The following is a 25,724-nucleotide window of genomic DNA, read 5'->3' on the forward strand; positions in this document are numbered from 1 at the left end:
AGCTACATATTTTTGCAATAATATTTTACTATTAGTAGTACTAATAAGAAGAAAGTTGTATAACTTGTTTATTTGAGTAATGCAATCAATACTCGCAGTACTGTAGACGGTCCCACACGTAAGCAACAAGGTTGTATATATCTGTTGTTTGTGTAAATGTAATAGAATTTGATATTCTCTCAGGAAATTCAAACTAGCATATTATTCAACCTCATGATTCAGCCTTCTCTGCTCAGATGGGCTAAGCTGGATTTGATATCAATTTTGTTCCTCTACCTTGTTTATTGACTATTGACACAATGTCGACGTGGAACTTTTTACCAATTAAATATCGATTTGAGAGCATACAGTTACACGATATGGAAGCAAATTTATAGTGCCATGAATAACAGCGCGATTTTGTCTGCAAATATAAGTCAAAAGTGCGAGGAAAAATTGCTACGCCTGGAGCTTTATTGTCGATGAAATTGATTTTATAAACTTGCAGAGTACACGCACACTGATTGAAACTATGGCTCGCAGAAACGTATTATAAGCGTTTGCGTATTTCCATAACGTTTGCAGACGCTGTTGTAAATATGTAATTAGTTAGATAATGAAATACACATGTACAAATCGATCGGAACGTTTCACTACTTAATTGTAAGTATAGAATAATTGATCTACTCTATTTCGATAAGCAACTGATATAATTAACCTTCTACTTTTTCATGGCATTGCAAAATGCTGTGATTATGCGACGCTTGGTTGTTAATGGTGCTTTGGAGCGTGCACTGTAATCAATTAATTAAAACAGATAGAAGAGAGACCAGGGGATCAAGTTCAACAATAAATAAAACCAGCGGTAATAGGTATAATCGCAGCGCGTTAATTAAGTTCTATCGGATCAGAATATTCAATATGTACCAATATGTAATGTTTCGTTTTGAAAATGGGCAATTGGAGATGTCCAAATTACAGCTGCCGTGAGTTCAAATATTTGGATATTTAATTGATATTCTAGATGATGTATAGAAACAAATGAAACAATAGGCTAAACAATATTTTCCAATATGCTCTGCATCAGACTTTAAGGAACTGACAAGGAGAGGACACCATGTGGTAGACGCCGATTTTGATGAGCCTTGGCACGATGGATCTATGTCGAAAATAAGTAAATAGGTGTTCGAGCGTTTCAGCCAATAGGCCTTAATAATAGAGATATGTAAATTATTAAAAATTTCATAATGGCCGTTGGGTTTTAGTGGGTAAAATCCCACACTACCCTGGCGCCCCCCGGAGATTCCCTTCTGGAGGCGTCGGGGTGCCTTTTGAAGATGTCTCCACGTTAAAAAAAACTTTATAACTTTTTTTTTATAAATTATTTTTTTTAGAATTTTTTTTAACTTGAGGAAATATTCAAAAGGCACCCCGACTCCTTCAGAGGGGAATCCCCCGGGGGCGCCAGGGTAGTGTGGGATTTTTTAAATATTTCTATTATTAAGGCCCATTGGCAGAAACGCTCGGATACCTATTTACTTATTTTCGGTGTCTACCACATGGTATCCTCCCCTTATGAGCAAAATCTTGTTGCACGGAAGTTTTCAAAACAAGCTTCAAAATTAAACAAATTATCTAATAGTTTGTATTTTATTTGTAAGACTCATAAATTAAACAAAAATATTTGATTTTCAAAATAATTCTCGTCGTTAAAAGTGTCACAAACATGAGAAAGAGAATACAATATAAAAAATCAAATTAATGCTTATAAACGGGGTAGTAGTTCCTTAAAATAAATGTGTTTGTGCATTATTATGTGGCGAGCACATGCGCGGGCCTTTTTAATCCCCTTGGAATCGTAAGGCCCAAGTAAGTACCTACCTATATAGTTATAGTATTACGCGTCTGCTAGCGACTGTCACTCGCCAAATTAATAATAAGTGTTTGTTTTGAAAACAGTAGATACACTGGTGTTATGGCCAGGGTCCGTAAAGATAATTTGTTGATGTAATGGATGGGCGCCAATTGACTTTGCAGACCGCAACACATAAAGGCCGATTTAAACGGACGGATTTTCTCAGACTTTCGCAGCGTACACTCCAGGCGTGCGCTCCAAAACTGTACGTATAAAGGCGGCTGTTCCAATGCGCGGCGAGCCTTAGCGGCGAGCGGCGGAGCGCCGCAGTCAGTGATGCCCTGTGATGCCAGATCGGGGACGGGTTCCTTCGAGAATTTCCCCCACCTCGCGCACACTGCGCCGGAGCAGCGTGTCCGAAAGCTCGGCGCTTCAGAGTCCAATTCACGGACACGCAGCTCCGGCGTAGTGTGCGCGAGGTGGGGGAAGTTCTCGAGGGAACCCGTCCCCGATCTGGCATCACAGGTGATGCCAGCACCGTGGGTTTTCGCCCACGGGCGCTACCCCCATTCTATGACCAAGCGTACCCCCATTCTACGACCAAGCGTACCCCCTCCTAGCGCCTGTACCGCACCACTACAAGCGTACCCTACCTTCTGTCCGTGTGCCGTACGCACTGCCTGGCCCGGCGCTCTCCGCCAAGAATTCATTTCACCGAGATTCTAGAGCTTGGGTCGCAAACAGAAAATCCGAGGTTCAAATCCCGGTGCGAAGAGTCTACTTTTTTCATTAATTATTCTCGAATTTCTCTTTCTATATCCTCAGTAGAATAAACAATTGAAAACTATTAATTTACAAAGCATTTTCGCAGCTGGCTAATGTACGATGTTGGTCTTCTGCCTTTTTTATACGTAAACAGAAATAATTCCTTGAAATGCTACTTACAAAATAAGCTCCTTTCTAGAATGGACTCTTTAAAATTCACGTCATAATGAACAGTTACAGAATCGGTGATTTCTGTTTCAGGTAAGCGAACCGCCCGCTCCGCTATTATAATTTTACCATTTTTAAGAGCTCATATTATTAGGTCACAAAAAATATATAAAAAACATAATTCCATAACTTTTGAATTGTAACTTGTTTCTTTATTTCTGGAGGTTCTGTCCCATTGTGGCCAGTCGCTAGACTGCTCCTGGAGGAGTCGAGCGACTGGCAGCCGCTGGCCGCCGGGCAGCTAGGGGATTCTGCCATTATGGTGGAAAACAGACACTCGTCCTATTGTGTTGCGTCTCCAGTAGCCTAGGTTGCTCCTGGAGCAGACGCGCATGGACTGTAGCAAACTGCCGCAGCCGCGCGCGGTCGAAATCGCAGATAGGAGTTGAGATGTACAAAACCTACGCAACCTACGCGCGCGCGAACAGACGAAAATGGCAACACCGCCTCACAAACGCATTCCACTACAATCATTCCCCGGCTCGGCGTTCGGACAGCTGCTAGCGACCTGGACAGCAATGATGCCCGAGCTTCGAAAATTTTAGCATGGTCTCTTTCAAATTAACGTCGCAAAGAGCAATTTGAAATTTCCCGGTCCGGGTTGAAGAAGTTAGGGCCATTTTCGTATAACTTTTGAAATTTAAAAGATATCGGAATGCAGTTTGCGCCGAAAAATGAGGAAAAATTATTCCTTCTTTATGATGGATAATTTAAAATATTTTACGTTTACTTAATTTTTTTTTACAAATTTTTTTTCCATAATTGTTGTTAAAAACTTTTGCAAACCGTTTATTTGATACTGTATTTAATGCTCTTTTTAAAATTCATGGTGTTGATATACAATAGGCTAGTTGTTTCTGTATCATTACTTTCATAAATCGAGAAATTAAATTTTTATTCTATAATGTGATAGTTCTGCATACCTCAGAATCTATTGTTCTGGGTTTCTTTTTTTATAATTTAATCCTTAATGCATGCATAGATCGGGCGCAACGGGTAACTAATAGGACGTGTCTTTGATTGTAGCGGTGTTTGAATTTTTTTCCAAAATTTTTGTGTCTGAATGTTTTAACCTTTTAGCTACTCAACGCCACGCCTATACCTGCTTCTATTAATGTCATTTTTTGGAACGATGCGCCAGTATTATGGCTTTTACACGCAGGTGGCGAAAAATCTCCCCATACAAGGATATAGCGCCGCGGTCAACCCTGTCGTAGCTAATTTTTTTTAAATTAAAACAGGTACGAAACCAGTCGACATTGTTTTCAAACCTCATTACAGTGATCTGGGGTGCGAGTGGTAAACCGATCATAAAAGCGAAGCGCGCGGCTCGCTTACCTGGGCCGGGATATTCCGCACAGCTCTTTGCGACGTTAACTTGAAAGTGACCATCCTAAAATTTTCGAAGCTCGGGCATCACTGCTGTCCAGAGGTCGCTGGCAACTCTCCGCACGTTGGGCCGGTGCATGGTTGTAGTGGAATGCGTCCGTGAGGCGGTGTTGCCATTTCGTCTGTTCGCGCGCGCATATGTTGCAGTTTTAACGGATGACCCTGTAGACCTTTTCAAGTGCTCGAGAAGGGCCAGTGCGGCGCGTCGTGGGGCCCTGGCGTTGCCGCTTAAGGTACATCCAGACGCTGATGCATGTAGCAGTGAAACGTTGATACATACATCATGATGCAGGTTTCATCATGCACGTTGCTACGATTGTAGATCGGTTTCCGTCTTTCAGCATCGGAAGCGGAACTGGCATTCTGCTCATCAGCTAGGCGCGTGAGCAAGATGCAAGAGTCATGAAACCTGCATCATGATGCATGCATCAGTGTTTCACTGCAACATGCATCAGCGCCTGGATGTCCCTTTAGGTATAGGAAATACCATCTGCGGCCGCGCGAAGAATCTTGCGGCGCGCCGCCGCGGCGGGCCGCGCATTGGAACGTCCACCTTTAAAGTGTCCGCCGCGCCACGATAAAGGACAATCGGGCGACCCTTATTTCAATACGTTGCGACGTGACAGATCGATGTGCCACGCTCCGGTTCGTGCATTGTATTTAAAATGTGGTCCAAAGACAATTTAGGTAAATTCATTGAAATTTATAGAAGTTTCCCCTACTTGGAGAAAATAAAATCAGACGCTTACAAAAACGATCTTATGGAATTTAGCAAACGTGAAATTTATCTCAATGCAAATAAAGACTTTGTGTAAAAAAAAGATCAAGGAATAGGTACCCGGAGGAAAAGTTAATAAAACAACAAGGAGCATCTCACTGAACTGTCCCGGCGGACATGCCGTGCTCCACGCGAAAGCTTGCTAGAGCGGAAGCTACAAACCTGTGGATGTGGCGCCTCTGTGGGGTGTTACGCTTTTTTACATCACGTTCCAAGAGCGCATTCTAGCGCGGCGTGACAAACCTTAGAAACGCCAAACGGTTTGGAGTGGATATATAAATCGGCCTATTGTTGTACAAACAGGAAAACCAATGACACGAGGGAAATGGAATAACAACGAAAAAGTATTTAAATTGTATGGTTGCGCATTTCTACCAAGAGTTATTGGAACTGACAGAAGTCAGTTTCAATTAGACGAATAACGACTTCATGAGTCCTCAATTACATTTGAAACTAAACTAGCAGTCAGGGGCGGATTTGTATACTTATATGCTAAGTAGGCTGCAGATATAACTGTGGCAGAGACAACTTTAAAAACAATTCGTTAGTTGAAGAGTCCTTGTAGAAAACACTGTAAGTGCCAAAAATCAAGTTTTTCAGGGGAGAGAAAAAACTTTCCCGACTTTAAATTATTCACGAAATTTGATTTGTTTCCATTGCTAAATATGCTTAAGTATACAATAACCTAAATGCATCGCAAACTTTTCTATTTTTGTGCATCAGTATAGTCCAAATTCATGAAAAAAGGATTCTATTTGTAGAAAACTCTGTATGTGCCACCTCTTACAAGGGGAGGACACCATGTGGTAGACACCGATTTGGATGAGCCTTGGCACGATGGATCTATGTCGAAAATAAGTAAATAGGTGTCCGAGCGTTTCTGCCAATGGGCCTTAATAATAGTGTTGTGAAACTACCACCATTTAGCATCGAGCTAGCGAAGACGTGTCACAATGCTAAGGAATCCGCGAACGATGCACGGATAACGAACGTTGCACAACCACGGGTCATCGGACAGCGACCATTAGGCCCCATCGTGACCCAAAATGACCATATATAACCACCGCCCAAACGGGGCTCGCTCTCTCAACTTTTGCGAATCAATTAGCGATCACTACCGTGATCGCCGCGCCATTGTCAGTTCAAGCTCAATAAATCTTTGTTCACTCTACGGTGAGTTCCAACTCTTAAACCGGCTAAAGATCCACTACCTTCGGTTCATACCGAATCCCCGTTCCCGGCATCTACACCCGTACTATCGGAGCCCGGAGGACGACCCTTCAGAAACCAGCCCACGGCAACCGACGAGATTCTCAGGGAGAATCTCAGCCCCGGCAACCTCACAACAATAGAAATATTAACATGGAAATTATTAAAAATTTCATAGTGGCCGTGAGGTTTTCATGGGTACAAATTCCACACAACCCTGGCGCCCCCGGGGGATTCCCCTCTGAAGGAGTCGGGGTGCCTTTTGAAGATGTCATCACGTTAAAAACAAAATATTTATAAATTTTTTTATAAATTATTTTTTAACTTGGGGAAATCTTCAAAAGGCACCCCGACTCCTTCAGAGGGGAATTCCCCGGGGGCGCAAGGCTATTATGGGATTTTTACCCACTAAAACCCCACGGCCACTATGAAATTTTTAATAATTTACATGTAAATATCTCTATTATTAAGGCCCATTGGCAGAAACGCTCGGACACCTATTTACTTATTTTCGACATAGATCCATCGTGCCAAGACTCATAAAAATCAGTGTCTACTACATGGTGTCCTCCCCTTGTTAGTTGCAGAGAAAACTGAATGTGTTATTCACTTAAATTTACAAGCACTATAAGTCACTAACATCTCAGTCACGCCAATCCTGTTTGTCACTACTTAGCTAATTGTTTTCTACAGATGTGGCGTTGGACGTACCAGCGGTACCATTTTCTAGCACCATTGGTAACTAATTTACAAAGGGAAATTGCATTAAAATTCTATTCTACAGTATTACCATTGGCGCGTAAAACATTTTCCGATGAATATTTTGTTTTATTTTCGCACTTGCAGTGTTTTCTACAAGAACTTTAGTTGCCCTATTGAAATAAATTTTAAAATTGCCTCAACTCTTTTGCATTAAAATATCTGATGATATTTCACGGAATGTGTGGCAGACGCTTATTAGCCTAGGGGCGGTGAGTCTCCAAATCCGCCTCTGCTAACAGTGCTGAATTTTGTGTGCTAAAGTTCGTATTAAGTAATAAGTTAAGTAACGGAGCGCAATAACTGCTTAAAACTGACATAAGGTATGACTGTGGTCTGGCCATTGACTGTGACAAACAGTTCAAACTAACGTGTCTCGAATGATAGACCGTACGACAGTTCGAACGATAATTAATTACAAATATTTCGACTCGTTGGAGTTCGTATGACGTCCGCAACGAGAGTACGTTGTTTAGAGTGCTTTACTGTTCGCGACAAGAATAATGTTTCAAATGCTTTGCTGTTCGCAATGAGAATGCCAATGTGTAGTCCGAATGATGACCTTTGCGCACGCAATGACAATAGGCACGTTGTTTCGAATGCTTTGCTGTTCGCGACGAGAACAGAATCACGTCCAACGTTATCGACGTTCCGAAAGTGGACGTGCTGTTAGATTCTTGGGATGTAACAAAAATCAAATTGGTCGCAATTCCCTGAAGGGGGAGGGGCCTCCCCTCTATGAATTCGTAGGTAGAGGACGAACCCTTTCATTCCAGACAGAACAGAGGTGGAGAATGCGAACAGGTGATCCCAAATATTAATCCTGTTGATCCGCTAAAGCTGGATTCACACGTATCAGTTCCGTGACAGCTCAATGCCGCCAGCGTCAGTGATCTCCTTGTGTCAGCATCAGTGACTGACACGGAAAAGTGTGTACTGCTCCAACAGGGAAGCGATATTCGTTACCATTGACGCTGACAGCACTCAACCATCGCGGTACTGATACGTGTGAATCCGCCCGAAAGCGTTTGCCAGCATTGCGAATTATGACCCTATTGTCCCACGAGTCGGCGGTGGATTTCGGGTCCGAAATCACCATCTGTATTATACCGAGTACTCTTGATTCTCGGACACCAGCCGCACTTACAGAGTGAAAAAGCCGGTCACTCCTAGGCGCTCCCTGTATCACCCATGAGTAGACGCACAAAGGATGGACCTCATTCACTGTGTGATTGCGGTTGGTGTCCTGGCACCAAGGGAACTCGATGTATCACTCGCTACCGGGGCAACATACAAAATAACGACAAATACTGTGTTATTCGGAGCGTTGAACATCGAAATTCTTAAGGGGTGTTCCTAGTGTTAGTGCTGAAAAAAACTTAATTTTTCGGGAATTAAAAAAGTAGCAAGTATCGCATGTATCATTTTGCACGTTTGTAGCTTTATTCGTCATAGCTTATCGCTATGGTTGGAACCACAGAGACCCCCTAACAATACAGATTTTCGGAATGTCAGCAAGAATGTTGTAAAATGAAAAAATGTTCGATTTCTGCTAGAAATATAGCTTGTTTTCGTTCTGTACAATTTTTTACAAGGTACTCGTCCGTGGTTCCAACCACAGTTGTGCTAATTGAAACGCTAGACACAAAAGTGTCGTTGTGTATACGTACCTTAACGGTTTCGTTTCTGTTGCGTGTAAAATAACGTAAAAGCAATTCTTATTGCTTGAAACCAATATGGGGAGATGTGTTGTGCTGTGAAACTCAGGGAAAACACATCGCTAAGGACTGGAGGTTCAGTGACTTTACCTAGTCCCCATGCGTCTCGTTCCCGTTCCACGTATCACTGTCCAACAGCCACTTTGATCTGTAACATTCAATAACCGTTTCTTATAGACTTGTGCGCGCTGAACACGAATCCGCAAACCGTTTGTCGTCATCACCCTCAGTTTTCGAGAAATTCGATTTTGAAAAAAAAATACAAATTTTCAACTTTCAACATCCTTTGCGCCGAAACAGTAATAGTTATTCGGTTACTTGTTCCGCCAAATTATTCTATGAACAATAACATATCAACGATATAAGTTATTATTGAAATATAAACATTTAAATATGTTTAAACAACGATCAAAGGGAAAGGACACCCGAAATGCACAAAATTTTTGCAGATATCTTTCTATATATTTCGAAAACTAAGTGTCTAGGAGAAAATCTGATCACTCCACGCGATGCAACAGACATTTTTCCTCCTAAAAATGCTTTGCGGCTATTGCATTCCTTAATTTTCGTTGTTTGTAAGATTTCTTTGTAATTTTTAAAGTTAAGGTCCATATCGCCACGGTTTGATGTTATTCGATTAAGCTGAACCTTTACACATAACTATATTAGATCAAATGAAACAAAATTAGATTTTGTTTTACTTAGTAAATGAGTGGCACCCTAATGTATATATGCGATAAAAAAGCTCAAAAAAGTCTGATTATTACTTCAAACATACCTTCATATGCAGGCAAACCCTCAGACAACTTATAGTTTTTATTAAATAAATTCCCAAAGATGGCGTTGAGAAAAGGGCAGTTACGCTACGCTCCATTCCATGTAAGAGCAGACCTACGTTCCCGATTTGCGACCGATCTGCGCAGCTCCTACGGATCTGACACGCGATTGGTCGTAGCACTTTTGCGATTGGTCGTAGCACTTTCCCAGCCGGTTTCCTACCAGTCAACACTATATTACTGCGCGGAACGAGTCCACTCTAAAGTGGAATGCAGAGTAGAGTACCCCCTTAAGCTTCTCGAGGTTAAGCATTGTAAACGCAGGGACCGCCATCTGTTAGAAACTAAGAAATTAATTTTCTGTTTCAATCTTTTATTGATACCTATATGTAGTAATGTTGAATCTTAATAGTCAGCACGAGCAATTAACGAACACGTTAATAATCAAGTGAGTATTTAAATATGTAGAAAAAATTGTATGATATGAGATCGGCATGAGCGTTGCCGACATTTGGAAAAGTTGTCCGTCATTAATACCCTATCGATTCGTTGACGTTTGCAGTGAAACTGATTGGGAAACATATTTTTGCACGATATTCGTGCTGCAGACTTGTTTGCTAGGTTTTGTGGGCGGGGTGGGAGGGGGGGGGGGGTGAGGATTGGAAATGCACGCAACTAGTTAATTTTTACTACAGCTCGAGAGCAGTTTACGACTATGTTGTTCCCTGAATTAGGAAGTGGATAACTGTGCACCGAAGTTATCGTGCCAACCCGAATTCTATTTTATGTACCCCAACGTGGGGGTATTTTCCATTTTTAAAAGAATTGTTTTATGATCACTGGAATCCCGTTTGAACTGTCATCTATGTACTAGCTTTGTAATGTCAATGGGCAGGCGTGAGATGTCTTCTCAGAGCGGGAGCCAAGTTTCAAATATTATAACGCGCGCTATATGTACCTAGAGACGGTCATGGCGAACGATATACATATTAAATTTTGTTCATTTTGTTATACTTCTGACAAGAACTCAAATGCACTCGCCAGCTCTTATCTTATCAATTTAATTAGCCAAAGAAACAGAGTCAGGGGACAACACCAAAGGACAGGAAACCCATATTAAAAACTGCTTAGGAACATCTTGACTTGTAAAATCAGAATTGAAATAGTAGAAATCGAAAACCAAACATAGCAATGGAAATTAAAAGAACTTCCTATCAGAAATAACATTCTCTGGGACACGCGCGGAAATGTACAGATGACAGATTTAGAGAAAAATGAATTACTAGCTGAAACGTTTCAACAACACGATCACGCCACCACTTTAAACTCTCCGTTAGAAGCAGCAGCAAACGTAAACGCAGATGCAGTTGCGGCTTACACAATATAGGGTGATTCTCTCGGTGCGTCGGATCAAAGAGATGCCGCCTGGTATCCCGTGGCGAGGTCAACCCTCCGTGCTGCCTCTCCTAATTTTACGGATTTCGACCCCCGAAGGGGTTGGAGTACCTATTAAGAAATGCGAAACGTCCCGTTTCCGCATTTCTCATCAGATCTCTGCGAAAACGGTGCCAATCGATTCCTTATGTTTCGCCGATGAAACTGACACCAAGAACGACGTAATTCTGACGATAATGAAGGAAATTACATGAAAAATTGATTTGCATAAATTTAAGCTAACTTCGTTGAAAATAGTCAGTTTGGTATGATTTTCATCGGAAAAAGAAAAGGAATCCATCGGTGTCACTTCCATATCGATACGATAAAGAAGAAAGAATTATTTTATTTGAGGTCGGCGCCCCGCAGTCCAGGGTGAAAATGTGAAATATATATTTCAGTGTATTAAGAAATTCTTTATTCTTTATCGTATCGATATAGAAGTGACACCGATGGATTCCCTGTGTTTTCCCGATTAAAACCATATCAAATGTCATGTAAATCGGACTATTTTCAACGAAGTTAGCTTGAAATTATGCAAATCAATTTTTCATGTAATTTCCTTCATTATCGTCCGAATTACGTCGTTCTTGGTATCAGTTTCATCGGCGAAACATAAGGAATCGATTGGCACCGTTTTCGCAGAGATCTGATCAGAAATGCGGAAACGGGACGTTTCACATTTCTTAATAGGTACTCCAACCCCTTCGAGGGTCGAAATCCATAAAATTATCCATCTCTTTGATCAGGCGCACCGAGAGAATCACCCTGTACAATAATAAACATTATAAGGAATATCCCAAACAAATCTCCCGGGCTTGATAACATTGTTATCATTGCGCTTAATAAGCCGTTAATCTTAGAAATCTGCCAAAAAAGCTAATTAGCATGACTTGGGCACGTCTCCTTGAACGTAGAAATTATTACAATTATTTGCAAACAACTTCATCTTTACATTATAATTAACATTGTAAATAGCGTGGACGTGTTCTCTCGCAAAGGAATTTTCACACTGTGCACAATTTGGGCGTGTTTTCACGTCGGTATTTTGCGGGGAGCAACGAGAATATTGCCTGAGAGTCTTCGAATGTTTGCTTTGAAAACAAACAGCGATCCTCATCTCGCGCGGCAATCGAGCCTCCGATGATTTAGATGGAAATTCTGAATTGTTTAGTCTCTATTAAATTACCATGAAGCTATCACCGATAGGCGATATTCTCCTAATAAAAATGAGTACAAACTCGACTTCATTCGGGCTATTTATAATCATACTTGATGTGTAATAATTGGGAACTTCGAAATCGATAGAAATTACCTATGTGTAATTAAAAATAACCTGAATAAGTTCCAATATAGAAGATTAAGTTTTCATTAGTGTTGAAATGTGTTCAAACCGTCCAGGTCAGCTGGATGAAACTTTTCTGGTAGAAATGATCGCTTAGAAATGCATGACCAACTTGACGGAACATTTCTCCAAACCTTGCGTCACTAAAAATGTTAAGAATTGTATCGCCAAGTGTCGCTACCGGCAAAGTAACAAGTGTGTGTGTGTGTGTGTATTTTTCTTTTTTATTATTCTGTACACTTCCTGTGGTTCTTTCTCCCTATTTGCACATTTTGACGTAGATAGTCAGTCCATGTAATAAAGTATTGTAGCTTTTCTTTTTAAAATCTTTTCATATTTACAAATAAAAATGAAGGAACAAGATTTTCAACTATAGAAACATACCATAATTCACACCTTTAGCGGATATCTAGTAGTGAACGCTGGAGATTTATATGTTTTATCTATTTCACGTACTCCCGTTTACAAGGAAGAATTATTTACAGAATATGTAGCGACAGCTGGCGAAATTGATTAATGGAAGTACTGTGCTCTGAAGAACAAATGGTAGTACAAGATAAATGTACAAATCTTACCAAAATATTTCTTTAACCGTTAAACTGATAGTATAGAAACTTAAACTTAATGTTGATTTAAAATATCAATGTGAATTCAACGTTGAAGCTTATAGAACTTCAAATTCTTAGTATCTATATAGCCATATTTAAAATAATTTTTGTAAGCAAATCGAACTTTGCCAGTTTCTGTAAATTCTTCAATACAGGATCTTTCTTATGGTCTTTAAACACTTTGTTTTGTTTTTAAACTCAATTAAGGATACTAGGTAATCGTTTTTGTCGAAAATGAAGCATTTCTTTTTCAATTAACTACAAAGAAATAAATTGAAGCTGAGACTTGTTCTTTGACACAATGTTCATTAACATCATAAGTTTAAATAAAACATGTTTGTTTCGCCAAAATATGTATTATAGATGACGCTACAGATGGATCATTAAAGAGGCTTTTAAAAAAGTTTATTTATTTATTTATTTATTTATTTATTTATTTGACATTAACGGTCGAAACCATTTCATATAACAACATGTTTAACACAATGACGTAGAGTAGAGATAACAATGATACAATACATGACGATAGCAAGTTAAAACAGAAAAAACAGAAAAGTCAGCATAATGGTAACCTTAACTAGTTACGGTGTAGGAGTTTCCGGTATGCACTGGCCCTAAAACTGCAAGTGGATCCCGAGAAAAAGTCCAGGTTTCTACAGTATGAATTGCCTAGTACGCAGATCCTATGGAGCGGGTCGCTTGCGCGAAATCTCGAGGTGTATTGATGTGGGTTAAATAAAAGTGGACACCTGGTGGGGTAGCCTAGTGCGTTAAACTGGATTAGACTAGTAATGGGCGGGTTATCAACTTTACCATTGATTACCCTAAATAAAAATAACAGGTCCGTCACAACTCTCCGCACCTAGAGAGTAGCCAGGCCCAGTCGTTTCATTATCGGCGCTTAGTCGTGGTCGAAGCGAGCTAACTGCTGTCCCATTTTGTAAGCGAGGAATCGCAGAAACTTATGCTGCACCTTCTCCAGGCAGTATTTGTCCTTGGCCGTTCTGGGGGCCAGATAACTGAGGCGTACTCCAGGTGTGGTAGCACAAGTGCCGAGTATAGCGTGATCAAGGTTCGCGGGTTGTTAAAATTAAAGCAAGAGCTACGTAAGAAAGCCAGAGCCTTGTTAGCGGCAGCTATGACATGCATATGATGCGTGGAGAACGTGAGCGCGGTGTCGACGAAGACACCCAGATCGCGTGGCACACATCTAGCCGACAGTACCTTGTCCTCTATGGCAAACGGAAACAGAGAGACACTCTTGCTGCGCGAGAACCTCATCTATACTATTATATAAAGAGAGAGCCGATTTTTATGTTCGCGCAAAACTCAAGACCTATTGAATCGATCTTCCTCAAATTTTAAAACGTTATTCCTGCATACTCTAGGATGGACATAGGCTATGTAGCGTGTCTCAGAAACGCGTTATTAACATGTAATTTATGTGTAAACATTTCATGTGTACGGCTGTTTTGCAGACCACGTGACCTGTGTGTACGACAGTCTACTTCGCGCGCGCATGCGCATATTCGGCCCGCGCGATACCTCGCCCGCAGCAGTACCGTGATGCCACCACCAGATGGCAAAGCTTTCTCGCGCGCTTTCTCGCTAGAGAAGTGGATTACCGCGGACATATATGTTAGAATGATCGTTGGTTATTGGTTATCAATTGCTGTTGCAGATTTATGTGTACCCCATATGGATTTTACTATGCCCCGGATGTGATCAAATTTGTCAAGATCGTATCCACTCCTGCTCGACGTATGCAATACTAGTTTTGCTAATCAGCTTCACCCGAAATTTAGATTCTGATTTTACAAAAAAATTGTTTTTTTATTTATTTATCTTTGTTATGAAAATAGCCACGTTCGTCTGGATTAGGTAGATATAATGAGCTGGGAGAAATTTCGTGACCCCTGATTTTACCGTTCGAATGTTTTTAGGCGACAGACAAAAACACACAAACACTTTCTGCTTTATATATTAAGATACACTGGTAAATCCTGGACTTATAAGAGTGAATGTTACCGGAAGGTTTGCATTGAATTATGCTCCAGGAATTAATTAGGTATGTTAAGTTAGGAGAAGTTCAAATAGGAGCGATGGATAATATTTGCCATCATTGCTCCGGCAGGTGATGCGCAACAACAATTCATCCTAATGTCAGAAAATCATTATACCAAGAATATTATCTTCTTCGAAATATTACGAAGAAATCAAGCTATTTTCAAAATACTTAATTTCCTTAAAAGATATTAATTCTAATAAACATGAATTAGTCGCGCTAATATCTCGGGCGAAGCCGAGATGGGGGACGCTAGTAACAAAATATTTGTCGATATTCAGCTCCATATGGTTTCGCGAACACCAAGCCTCTAGATCCCTCAAGTCCGATTATAAATCAGGCGCGTCGTTGGCTGTAGATATGGTTTTGAACAATTTATTTATTTATTTATTTAAACGGAAGCCCTTTGATAAATCAATATACAGCAGTGTATACACTGACAAGTGAAGCATAGATTAGAAAATTACATACATAATACGCAATATGGTGGCCGAATAAGTCACATAGAGATAAGCTCATAGAAGCCAATGTAAAACGAAATAACACCTACTTACATATATGATTAATAACTCTAGAGGTCATCCGCATATAACAAGAACCTACTCCTAGTAATACTGTTCCTAATATCGTCTATGAATAACAGGAATAGCATAGGACCAAGGTGTGAACCCTGAGGGACGCCAGAAGGGACGCAGATTTGTCTCGAAAGGGAAAGCCCTACCTTGACCCGCTGCGAGCGACCCGTGATGTAGCAGTACAACCAGCTTAAGAAGCTGTCTCTGAATCCATAGCTCGCGAGCTTATCAATCAGCAAGGCATGATTCACCCTCTCGAATGCTTTAGAGAAGTCCGTGTATATACAGTAGTCCACTTGACAGTCGACTGTATAAGTTTATTTTGTTTTCCACCGATGTTAACTGTGACGTCCCGGCCCCACCACATGGGTCAGTCCGGTTAGTCTCCGCCGGCGCCGCTAGAGGTCTACTCTTCTCGCAAGTCCTATCGTCCACTATCGTTCGTATATATACAAGTTTCAAGTTCATTTCGTCTTACAAGGGAAGATCCCGAACCCGGAATTTCAAAAAATTCTGAAACTATGTGAATGTGTTGGGAATTTCCTCCTGATTACAACCCAATTTTTGTTTGCTGCCCAAATTCGATCTAAGTGGTTATATTTGACCCCTGAAAATCCTGAATAGTTTCCGATTTTGTGTTATAACTCGTGAACTGTAAAATAATTTCTTTACCAAATGGTAGATCTAATTAAAAGAAGTAACTTTTGTTTTGAAACTTGTTTTCGATCTCTTACATTTTGCGAGTTATAACACAAAATCGGAAAATAACCGAATTTTCAGGGGTTAATTTCACCCACTTCGAGTAAATTTGGGCAGCAAACAAAAATTGCGTTGTAATCAGGAGGACATCCCCTAAATATTCACAAAGTTTCAGAATTTTTTGAGTTTTCTGGTTCGAGATCTTTTCTTGTTAGTCCCCGTGTGTCTAGGGCAGGGGTTGTCAGCTATATCCCTACTGGATGAGTCTGGCTGACGGTCCCAAGACGAAACACGCACATCCTTATTTTCCTCCTCGATCTTTAATGCCAATCCACCTGCCCCGCACAGTGCTCCAAAAAGCGTGACCGGCCCGAGGGATTACGGTTACGCCGGAGGCGACGGGGCAAGAATCCCTCTTTACGTTCCGGAATCAATCACCAATCACCATCTCTGGTTCGGACGTAACATTAACAAAACGAAACGAAATTCAGCGACTTATTTGAAAATTCTACTTCAAAATCTACTTCAAGTAGATACTTTAGTAGATACTTAGTACTTTATAGGTCCTGCACTGCACCTATAAAAGAAGCAAAATTATGAAAACAGCAGCTACGAAATGGCGATTTTTCAAAGAAGTGCGCTTTTCGTTAGACAAAGATGAGGTTTTAGTTTCTTTACATAAAGAATAAAAGTTTTTATTGCCTTGATTTCGATACATTTCAGCAGAATTCGTCGCAACGCGTGGTTCGATGTTCCTCGCATGAATTCTTTCATGACAAGACAATGAAATTTCCATGTCTGAGACGCCTTCAGGGGAGATTGTAATTTCGCGAGACACAGAGACGCGGATTTGTTTCTCGAATAGTCGCGAATACGGAGAGAGATTGAGAAATCCTTTTAGATTGCACTTTACGCTCGCGAATATATATTCCCATCTGTCTGCTTAACATGATAACTTTAAACGTGAAAGTCAAACAAAGGCGCTCATAGTTCTTCAAACGATTGATATCGCATTTAAATTCTGAAGCGAATGTGAAATTATGATTTATTCAATTGCTAATTCTTAGAAATGGCGTTGCCCGCAAGACACACAGAGACTGAGCTTTTGTATTGAGGAAAAGAAGTAATTTAATTTTAAATTGGCAGCGTTGGTGTTTTGCGTTATAATCTATCGAAATACTGGAAAACAGACATTGGCCACATGATTTACTGGCTTATGATTTGTACCATGATTTTTTGTTACTCAAACCGCCTTTTTTATTGAACTGCTTCTCCTTATCATCAACACTGATAATCAAAATTATTATCACATTGGGATTAGGGATTGCAAAATTACCGACTTTTTCAATTACCGGTAAAATTTTTAATCAAAACCGGTTTACCTATAATTTACCGGTATTTTTTAAGGTATTGAAAATATAAGAGTAAACATTACAAAAAAAAATTTTAAACTCTAATCGAGCATTATAAAAAATATATGGAAGTAAAACTATTCTGAACATAAAATATAAAATAATATAACACAAAATAGATATATTTGTATAACTATTGACAATATTTATTAATATGGATCGTCACCACGAAAACAATGAAAATAATCTTAACTTACATACATAATTAAATATTTTTTATTTAACAATTCTTTTTATCAAATAAGCACGCAAAAGCATACCTAATTCGTCTAAACTTTGGTCTCCTGATCGCTACCTAATTTTTGTACAAAATAATCCAGCCACGGATAAAGCGCTCTCAGATTCTACACTTGTTGGCCGGGTAGGCATTAAGAAATCATATGCCATTTGTAAATATTTTCTCCTTACTTTTTCTACTTGAAAATACATCCATGTTTTCATGACTGATTTCGATTCTTAGTTTTCTTTTGGATCAGAGTTGGTTCTTCATGAGATACTTCGGTTTTCGTCTTTATTAGTAATTGAAGTGTTTTTTTTACTGATAACGTAGTAGATGTCGATGGAATTAATGAACCCATATATGTATGCGCTATATTGCTATATGTAATTTATCGAATTACCGGTAAAAATTTGGCGAATTACCGGTAAAAATTTAGCGAATTACCGGTAAAAATTTGGCGAATTATCGGTAAAAATTTTAGGGTATTTCTCACGATTTACCGGGAAACCGGTTTACCGGTATTGCAATCCCTAATTGGGATACGATTTCGTTAATTCTGACACATTGAGGTATGGTATAATATGTTTGCAAGGTTTACTTTAATTTACACTTTTTTACACGAGCCTCGGTCGTGGTACTATGATTCATATACAGCGACGGAGCGTGAGGAAGAAGATAATCAAAGTAATTTCGTACGGTATATTAATGTCATTATGAACGAATTGAAACCCCAAGCAACAGGTGGTTTAGTATGTATATGCAGACAGCTGTAGCTGTAAATCCATATTACCGTTACATCAGTTTCGTTGAAGGATACAATTCCCATATGTACCCACCTATATATGTATAGTAGTAACATCGGTTAAAGTGAAACACAAGATTGGAGTCATTTATCTAAACTGTTTGGATGAATTGTAAAGATTGATTCTCATATTATACTTCCTTCGTATATCGCTTTAGTTCTGAATGAGTTTTCTTCTTAAAAAGGATATGATCCCATCAGAAGACTGAAGATACAAACAAAAATGTATGCGTACTTAAACTGTGGATACTCTGAACTGTAGAGACACCTACATCAGCTGTTGCAGTATCTGTAATCGTACAAAGAATTTAGGTGAGAATCTAAAAAGTGAATTCCAAGATGTGTGCATTTAAATATCTTTATTAAGATTTGTTTGATTAGTTTTGTGAATCAAATTAGCCAACGAAGCCCTTTTTCAAATTTTTGTTATTACATGAAACTTTGTTATTATATAGAAATACATGAAATATTAAACAAATTTTTTAGAGCAGTTCCAGAACAATCTGTAGGAACCGGATACTGATGTTAATGCAATGAACGGTTTGAAGAACCCATTTTAAAAATGTCTCGGTTACATTTTATCTCACTCAGTTGTTATGCTCCAACTTTCAACCTCTAACAGGGGAAGATCCCGAACCCGAAAATTCATAAAAAAAATTCTGAAACTTTGTGGATATGTAGGGAATTCCCCCCCTGATTACAACACAATTTTTTTTTGCTGCCCAAAATCACACTAAGGGGGTGAAATTAACCCCTGAAGATTCGGCTATTTTTCGATTTTATTTTCTAACTCGCAATCTGTAAGATGTAGAAACGAAATTTCAAGACAAAAGTTACTTCTTTTAATTAGATCTAGCATTTGGTAAAAGTTTTATCGATTGTTTAAACAATTAGAAAAAAGTTATAAACAAAAATATTAATAATGTTTTCTAAAATTCGTGGTTTCACGTGAAATCTGAACTGATTGTTTAAATAATTATGAAACAGCATAATCCATATTTTTTCCATACAATTTCAACTTTTGTTGTATCGCGGAAATATGCTCCTCGACAATCGAATAAATTTTGGATGCCATTGTAACGTACCTGAAGCTGCACGACGAGCAATGTCCTTCTAACATTTATTAGGAAATAATAAGTGACTTGGGACAGAATCCATTTTTTTATTTTTCTTGTAAACCAATGTTGTTACACCATTTCTTCGAACAGTACAATGCTCGCTGCAACTAGTACAATGCAGTACAATCAAGAAAAACGATGTTTTTAAGAAAGGAGGGGCTATCATTAAAATTGGTTTTCCCAATTTTTCGAAAACGATATCGAATTTTTGAAAACTTTCAACGGTACTACAACGCGGTACAAAACTAGTACACACTAGTACAACAATGATTTTGTAATTTTTCACAAAATGGAGGATAACTTCACACACGTGAACTCTTGTTGTGAAAAAGCGAAATCTACTGGATTTTCAAAATTATTTGCTTTCTCAACAATAGGTATATCCATTTCTATACCATGCGTGAGCGAATACATCGAAATACGTTACTGAGAAAAGTTATTCTCATTGTCAATGCTCCATAGAACAATAGACATGAAATAACAGTTTGATGGTAAACAAAAATAGGTATATACATAAATTATCTTACTTTCTTACTACGTGTCACGCATTATTTCCTAATAAATGTTACAAGAACGTTGCTCGTGGTGCAGCTTCAGGGGGAACACCACTGCGACGGTCCGGAAAGTAAACCATTTTTAAGAATTTTTTTCAGGAATAATTTACAGTTTTCATAGAAAATTTGTATTACCTATCTTTAGTACACTGTCTTAAGAGACTTTACAAAAAAAATAGAAAAACATCCATACATTTTAATTTACTAATTAATCTTCTAGACCCCCAACGCGAGCTGGTCGAATGTGTAACTATGGAACAACAGGTCTGAAATCAAATTTCATTTTTTTTTATAAATATTTTTTTATATTCCGTTGTACGTACGAATTCTTTGATTGGAAACAATTTTTTTTAAATGTGCTTGGAAAACTATCCATCTTATTCGCGGATTTTCGAAATGTTTCTCCTAAAACGCACTGATTTTACAAAAATAATTTGTTTAAGAAATCGGTAAGTACAACGGAAACTACACTCACATACTTAATAAAAAAAAAATGAAATTTGATTTCGGACCTGCTGTTCCATAGTTACACATTCGACAAGCTCGCGTGGTGGTGGGGGGTCTAGAAGATTAATTAATATATTAAAAGTTATGGATGCTTTTCTATTTTTTTATATAGTCTCTTAAGGCAGCGTACTAAAAATAGGTAATACAATTTTTTTATGGAAACTGTAAATTATTCGTGAAAAAAATTCTTAAATATGCCTTCCTTTTCCGGCCAGCATAGTAGTGTTCCCCCTTAAGGTACGTTACAATGGGATCCAAAAGTTATTCGATTGTCGAGGAGCATATTTCCGCAACACAATAAAAGTTGAAATTGTATGGAAAAAATATGGATCATGCTGTTTCATAATTATTAAAACATCCAGTTCAGATTTCACGTGAAACCACGAATTTTAGAAAACATTTATAATATTTTTGATTATAACTTTTTTCTAATTGTTTAAACAATTCATAAAACATTTACCATTTAATAGATCTAATTAAAAGAAGTAACTTTTGTCTTGCAATTTCTTTTCTATGTCTTACAGATTGCGAGTTAGAAAATAAAATCGAAAATTAGCCGAATCTTCAGGGGTTAATTTCACCCTCTTAATGTGATTTTTAGCAGCAAAAAAATGCGTTGCAATCAGGAGAAAATTTCCTACATATCCACAAAGTTTCAGAATTTTTTGAATTTTCGGGTTCGGGATCTTCCCTTGTATCTCTAGTTAAGGTGCACATTTCACCACAGTTTATTCGGTAAAGCAGTGCATACAAAGTACCCAAACAGTTTTTTTTTACCATCGCTATAATTCATTTCAAAATGCAGAAAATTGAGTAGTCGATACTTAACAAATAACACTTGCTATTTTAAAACATATTAGGTATATAAGACTTAAATTTAAAATATATCAACTACAATAACGTTAATAAATAATAAGATATTCAAAATCATGGAATTATGGATAACTTATTCTATATATATTTTATTAAGAAGTTTAGTAATAATACATAAATAGTTTCTGTACGTTCACAAGACGACGATACGCAACGAAGAGCCTCATTTCAGCACGTTTCTCCGGGAAGAGGAGGCAATCTCATAATATCAACCTTGTATTCAGTGATGAACGAGAACTTTCCTAACAACGTGCCTCCAGACCTTAATCCATGGCCCTGCTGTAGTGGCCTTGATTAATTGAAGGGTCGGATGCAATAATGGGACTAGCGCCGAAAATGGGAAAAATAATTGTCCAAACGCTAAGGAAAATTGGAAAATTAAATATTGTTAAACTGTATTTTTTTAAGTCTCATAACGATCCGTTAATATTTACTCAAGTTATCGCAAATTTTGTTTAAAGAAATACTGACTTTGGACGATGAAAAATTTTTTGTTTATAATTTTTTTTATTTACACAAGGATTATACAGGAAACTTCAATGAATATAACGTCTTTGTCAATGTATTACAAACTTGTAAATACAAGTATTTAAATAAAATTATTTCTAGACAATTATCACTGTACGAATACTTTTTACACCGACTGTATGTATTTACATATATGTAAAATCTTTCAGAAGCGCTAAATATAGATAAAAATAAAAATATAAAGAGTAAAGTGTCGCAAGTGTATCTACTATAATATTCTTAATATGCATCTATTTATAATAATAAAACGAAATTCTTTTAGCGAAATGAATAGATACACTTGCGACACATTACTGTTTATATTTTTATTTTGATAAATATTTAGACAACTCACCAGATTCCTAGAAAATAGCAAAGGGCAAATTTGAAATGTGAAAAACGTAGTTTTACAATTTCAAGTAAATCGGTTCAAGTGCACACGCCCCGAGCTCATTGAAAACACTAATAAATAAAGCTGATATCTAAGCCAGAAGTAGACATTCCTGGATACGATAATGCCGTAAATAATGTTCTCGTATTTCAACGTTGAACTTCAATATCCCTAAAGTTCTTGCCAGTTTAAAAATTGTGGAGATTTCTCATGCGAAGGAGCCTTTAAAATATTCAATACCCTCTGCGTCTCCAGCTCATGAAACAACGAACAGCCATTCCGGCATTGTTGGCTACGAACGGGAGAAGCAAACGCCCGAACATCGGTTTCGACGGGACACGATTGACTTTTTTCTATTAGAATGTCATAAACCTGTTACGTAAAAATATTTTCGGCGCGAGTCTTATGAAATTGCGTGAAAGAAGTGATATGTACCGCTGGCAAATGTTCAAGCACTGAAACAACTTCTTCCGGGGGACGATCGACGTTCGTCGTCAACCGAAACACAACGATAAAAAAGCAGACACGAATACAAACGAACCTTCGATCTTCTAGAATTTTTATGGCTGGACGTTCCATTCATTGGTGAATAGAAGCAACATCGTCGAAGATCGTGTTTCGAGGTAACAAGATATCTTGCCACGACTGACCTAGAATTACGATCCGTCACCCTATAGGTAAGAATATTCAACAGTGAGATTCTACAGAAAGAGATCAGATGTTGGTATAAATTTAAAACACACATTTATATTTCTCTGCTTATATGATTGTAGGCAATGACGCGTTTAAAATTACGTGTGAGTAGATAAATAAAGTAAATGTTATTGACACCATCATGAAGAATGTAGAAGACATTTTTGTAACTAATACATAAAATATTACATGCCATTACTCTCAACCCTATAAAGCAATGTGCCACCAATTCCGTTGCCATTTAAAACCACCCCTATATTTTTTTAATCCTGTTATAAGAGCAACTGAAATTAAGTGTTTCTGTTTTATAATTAGAGGACTTTTATGTGGCATTGAGTTCCTTTTGGTACTCCCACTCCACAATTTTGTTTCCCTGACATTTCCATTACTATAACAGTTAAGAAACTTCTTTTTGAGAAATAAAGGATTCAGAAGGGAGCGTCTTGTGGCAGTAATAATTTTTGTAGCTTTAAACGTTTCCGAGATGTGAAGGTTATGTTCATTATCTTATAAGGGGTGATGTATCTTTTTCGTGTGCAATGTTACGTAAAAGAGTTTTTAAGATTTAAATATGTTTAAACATATTAAATCTAATATTTTAAAATATTAGATTGTGCTTCCTTAAGTAGGCAGGTGTTGTGGAAAATTGGGGGTGCATAGAACTTTTATTTTTAGATGGCCAATACATGTATATGCAGGAACGTTAATTATAATAAATAATACAAATTATAACTAAAGAGTATTTTTAAGAATTACAATTTTATAATTCCACGAATAGAACAATTTCACAGAAATATTGAGAGCCACGATTATATTCAAGAAAACCTTATAGTTTCAAATTATATCCGGGATTTAACGGAGTGCCAGGTCAAGTGGCATTCCGTTTACGCGAACGAAAGCTGTATTCTGCAAACTCTGGTAACCATCGCACATAAAAATTCGCACTGAAAAACCGAAGCTGAAATGGAGCTGACAAAAATGAGCGACACCGATCATAAAGGGGTTAAATCACAGAAACCGGTAAGTTACTTTTTTACAGGATAATTCCTGGTTTTACGGTCACTTTCTTCTTTCTCAGTACTTTCGTTGCATGTGTTAATCATGTTGTACAATGTACTCTACTAGTAATAGCACACTATAGCCAAGTTTGTTTTATTGAAATAATATTGTACTCTAAACCAAAACTACATACTCCAAATATTTCGGATGCAGCGTGCATTTTATTGAGTTCGAAAATATTTATTTTAATAAACTTTTGTTATACGTTAACTCCTTCCCCATACATGTGTACGATATATATGTATAGGGTGGACAAATTCTGCAACCGAGAAGAATGTACTTCTCTATGAGAAAATAATAGTTCACAGTATATGTAGATTATAGTTTCTGTAAATGACACACATCATTTTTAGAAATTGAGTTCGAAGATTCATGAAAACTGAAAAATAAAAATTTTATTTGCTTTTACAAAGAGTAGGTATTAATAGTACCATTGTTAAAAGTACAGTAAAATTAATTTTGCGAATAATTTTGTTTATGAAGGACAATTGTGTAGCATAAACGATAATATTAATTATTTTTACACAAATAAATTTTAATTGTAACTAGATGTTTTGTTGAGTTTAACTACGTACACAATTTTACAGTAAAACTCCGTTTATAATTTATGCGAACTCATGTTCCCACTATCTATAACTTTTCGTTCAAATAACCGGGTAAGCGTTCGTTCGGATAAGCAAATTCGAAAATACGTTTGCTCGTTCGTATGCTTATACTAATGTGTCAGAACTTATAAATTTAATTTATAATTAAATATATAATACATGTATTTTTAATTATTTTTAATTTATACATTTTACTTTTTTTTGTAAGTCAGATAATAGGAGCTCAGAATGAGTTCAAGAAATCTGGTATTGACTAAAATTTTCTTCCAATAAACGGAGTTCGGATAAACGAAGTTCTGTGTTCTGAGATACAGATGGAAACCATAATAATAATTTTCCATTCCTTCGAATTATCGTTCGCAGAATATTACTAATAAAGTCAGTTAATAACATGCATGTATGTGGACTGTTTATTCCATCACAGATGGAAATTGGCAAAGAATATTATGAATATTATTTTAACTTATTAACAATGCCTTTCAATAATAAAATTATTCGTAATTTTATTGAAGTTACATATGTATATCGAACGTTGAAAGAGCATAAATTGGTAAAGCATTGCCCCGAGAGGTAGACAAATTAAGGGGTATTAATTATTGTAAGTGAATTTTAACTCGCGCAGTTTCATAAACATTTGCAATATAAATAATTGCACGACATCTGCTTCGTTCAATGCTTGGTGTCGTTACTTGTTTTAAGGGGAGAAACCGGGGTGCTGGCCGGAAAAAGGCTAATTTCGAGGCTGCTCTGTTTCTGGTAAATTAAAAATTTGTATAAAATATATTTATTGGCATTAGAAAG

The 25,724-nt window shown here is 37.8% G+C and overlaps 1 protein-coding gene and 1 long non-coding RNA gene across 2 annotated transcripts in view; both read left to right on the forward strand.

The window, feature by feature from the left end:
• LOC143378569 (uncharacterized) overlaps nt 1–25,724 on the forward strand; it is a 123,903-nt gene that overhangs the window by 7,820 nt on the left and 90,359 nt on the right. The gene's annotated exons all lie outside the window — the stretch shown is intronic.
• LOC143378525 (uncharacterized) overlaps nt 24,194–25,724 on the forward strand; it is a 29,872-nt gene continuing 28,341 nt past the window's right edge. Inside the window, exon 1 of the mRNA XM_076830351.1 lies at nt 24,194–24,279. Coding sequence (XP_076686466.1) covers nt 24,223–24,279 — 57 coding nt within the window. The 5' untranslated portion in view covers nt 24,194–24,222. The remainder of the gene's footprint in view (nt 24,280–25,724) is intronic.

Source organism: Andrena cerasifolii, chromosome 2 (assembly GCF_050908995.1).
Source record: "Andrena cerasifolii isolate SP2316 chromosome 2, iyAndCera1_principal, whole genome shotgun sequence".
Classification (NCBI taxonomy): Eukaryota; Metazoa; Arthropoda; class Insecta; order Hymenoptera; family Andrenidae; genus Andrena; species Andrena cerasifolii.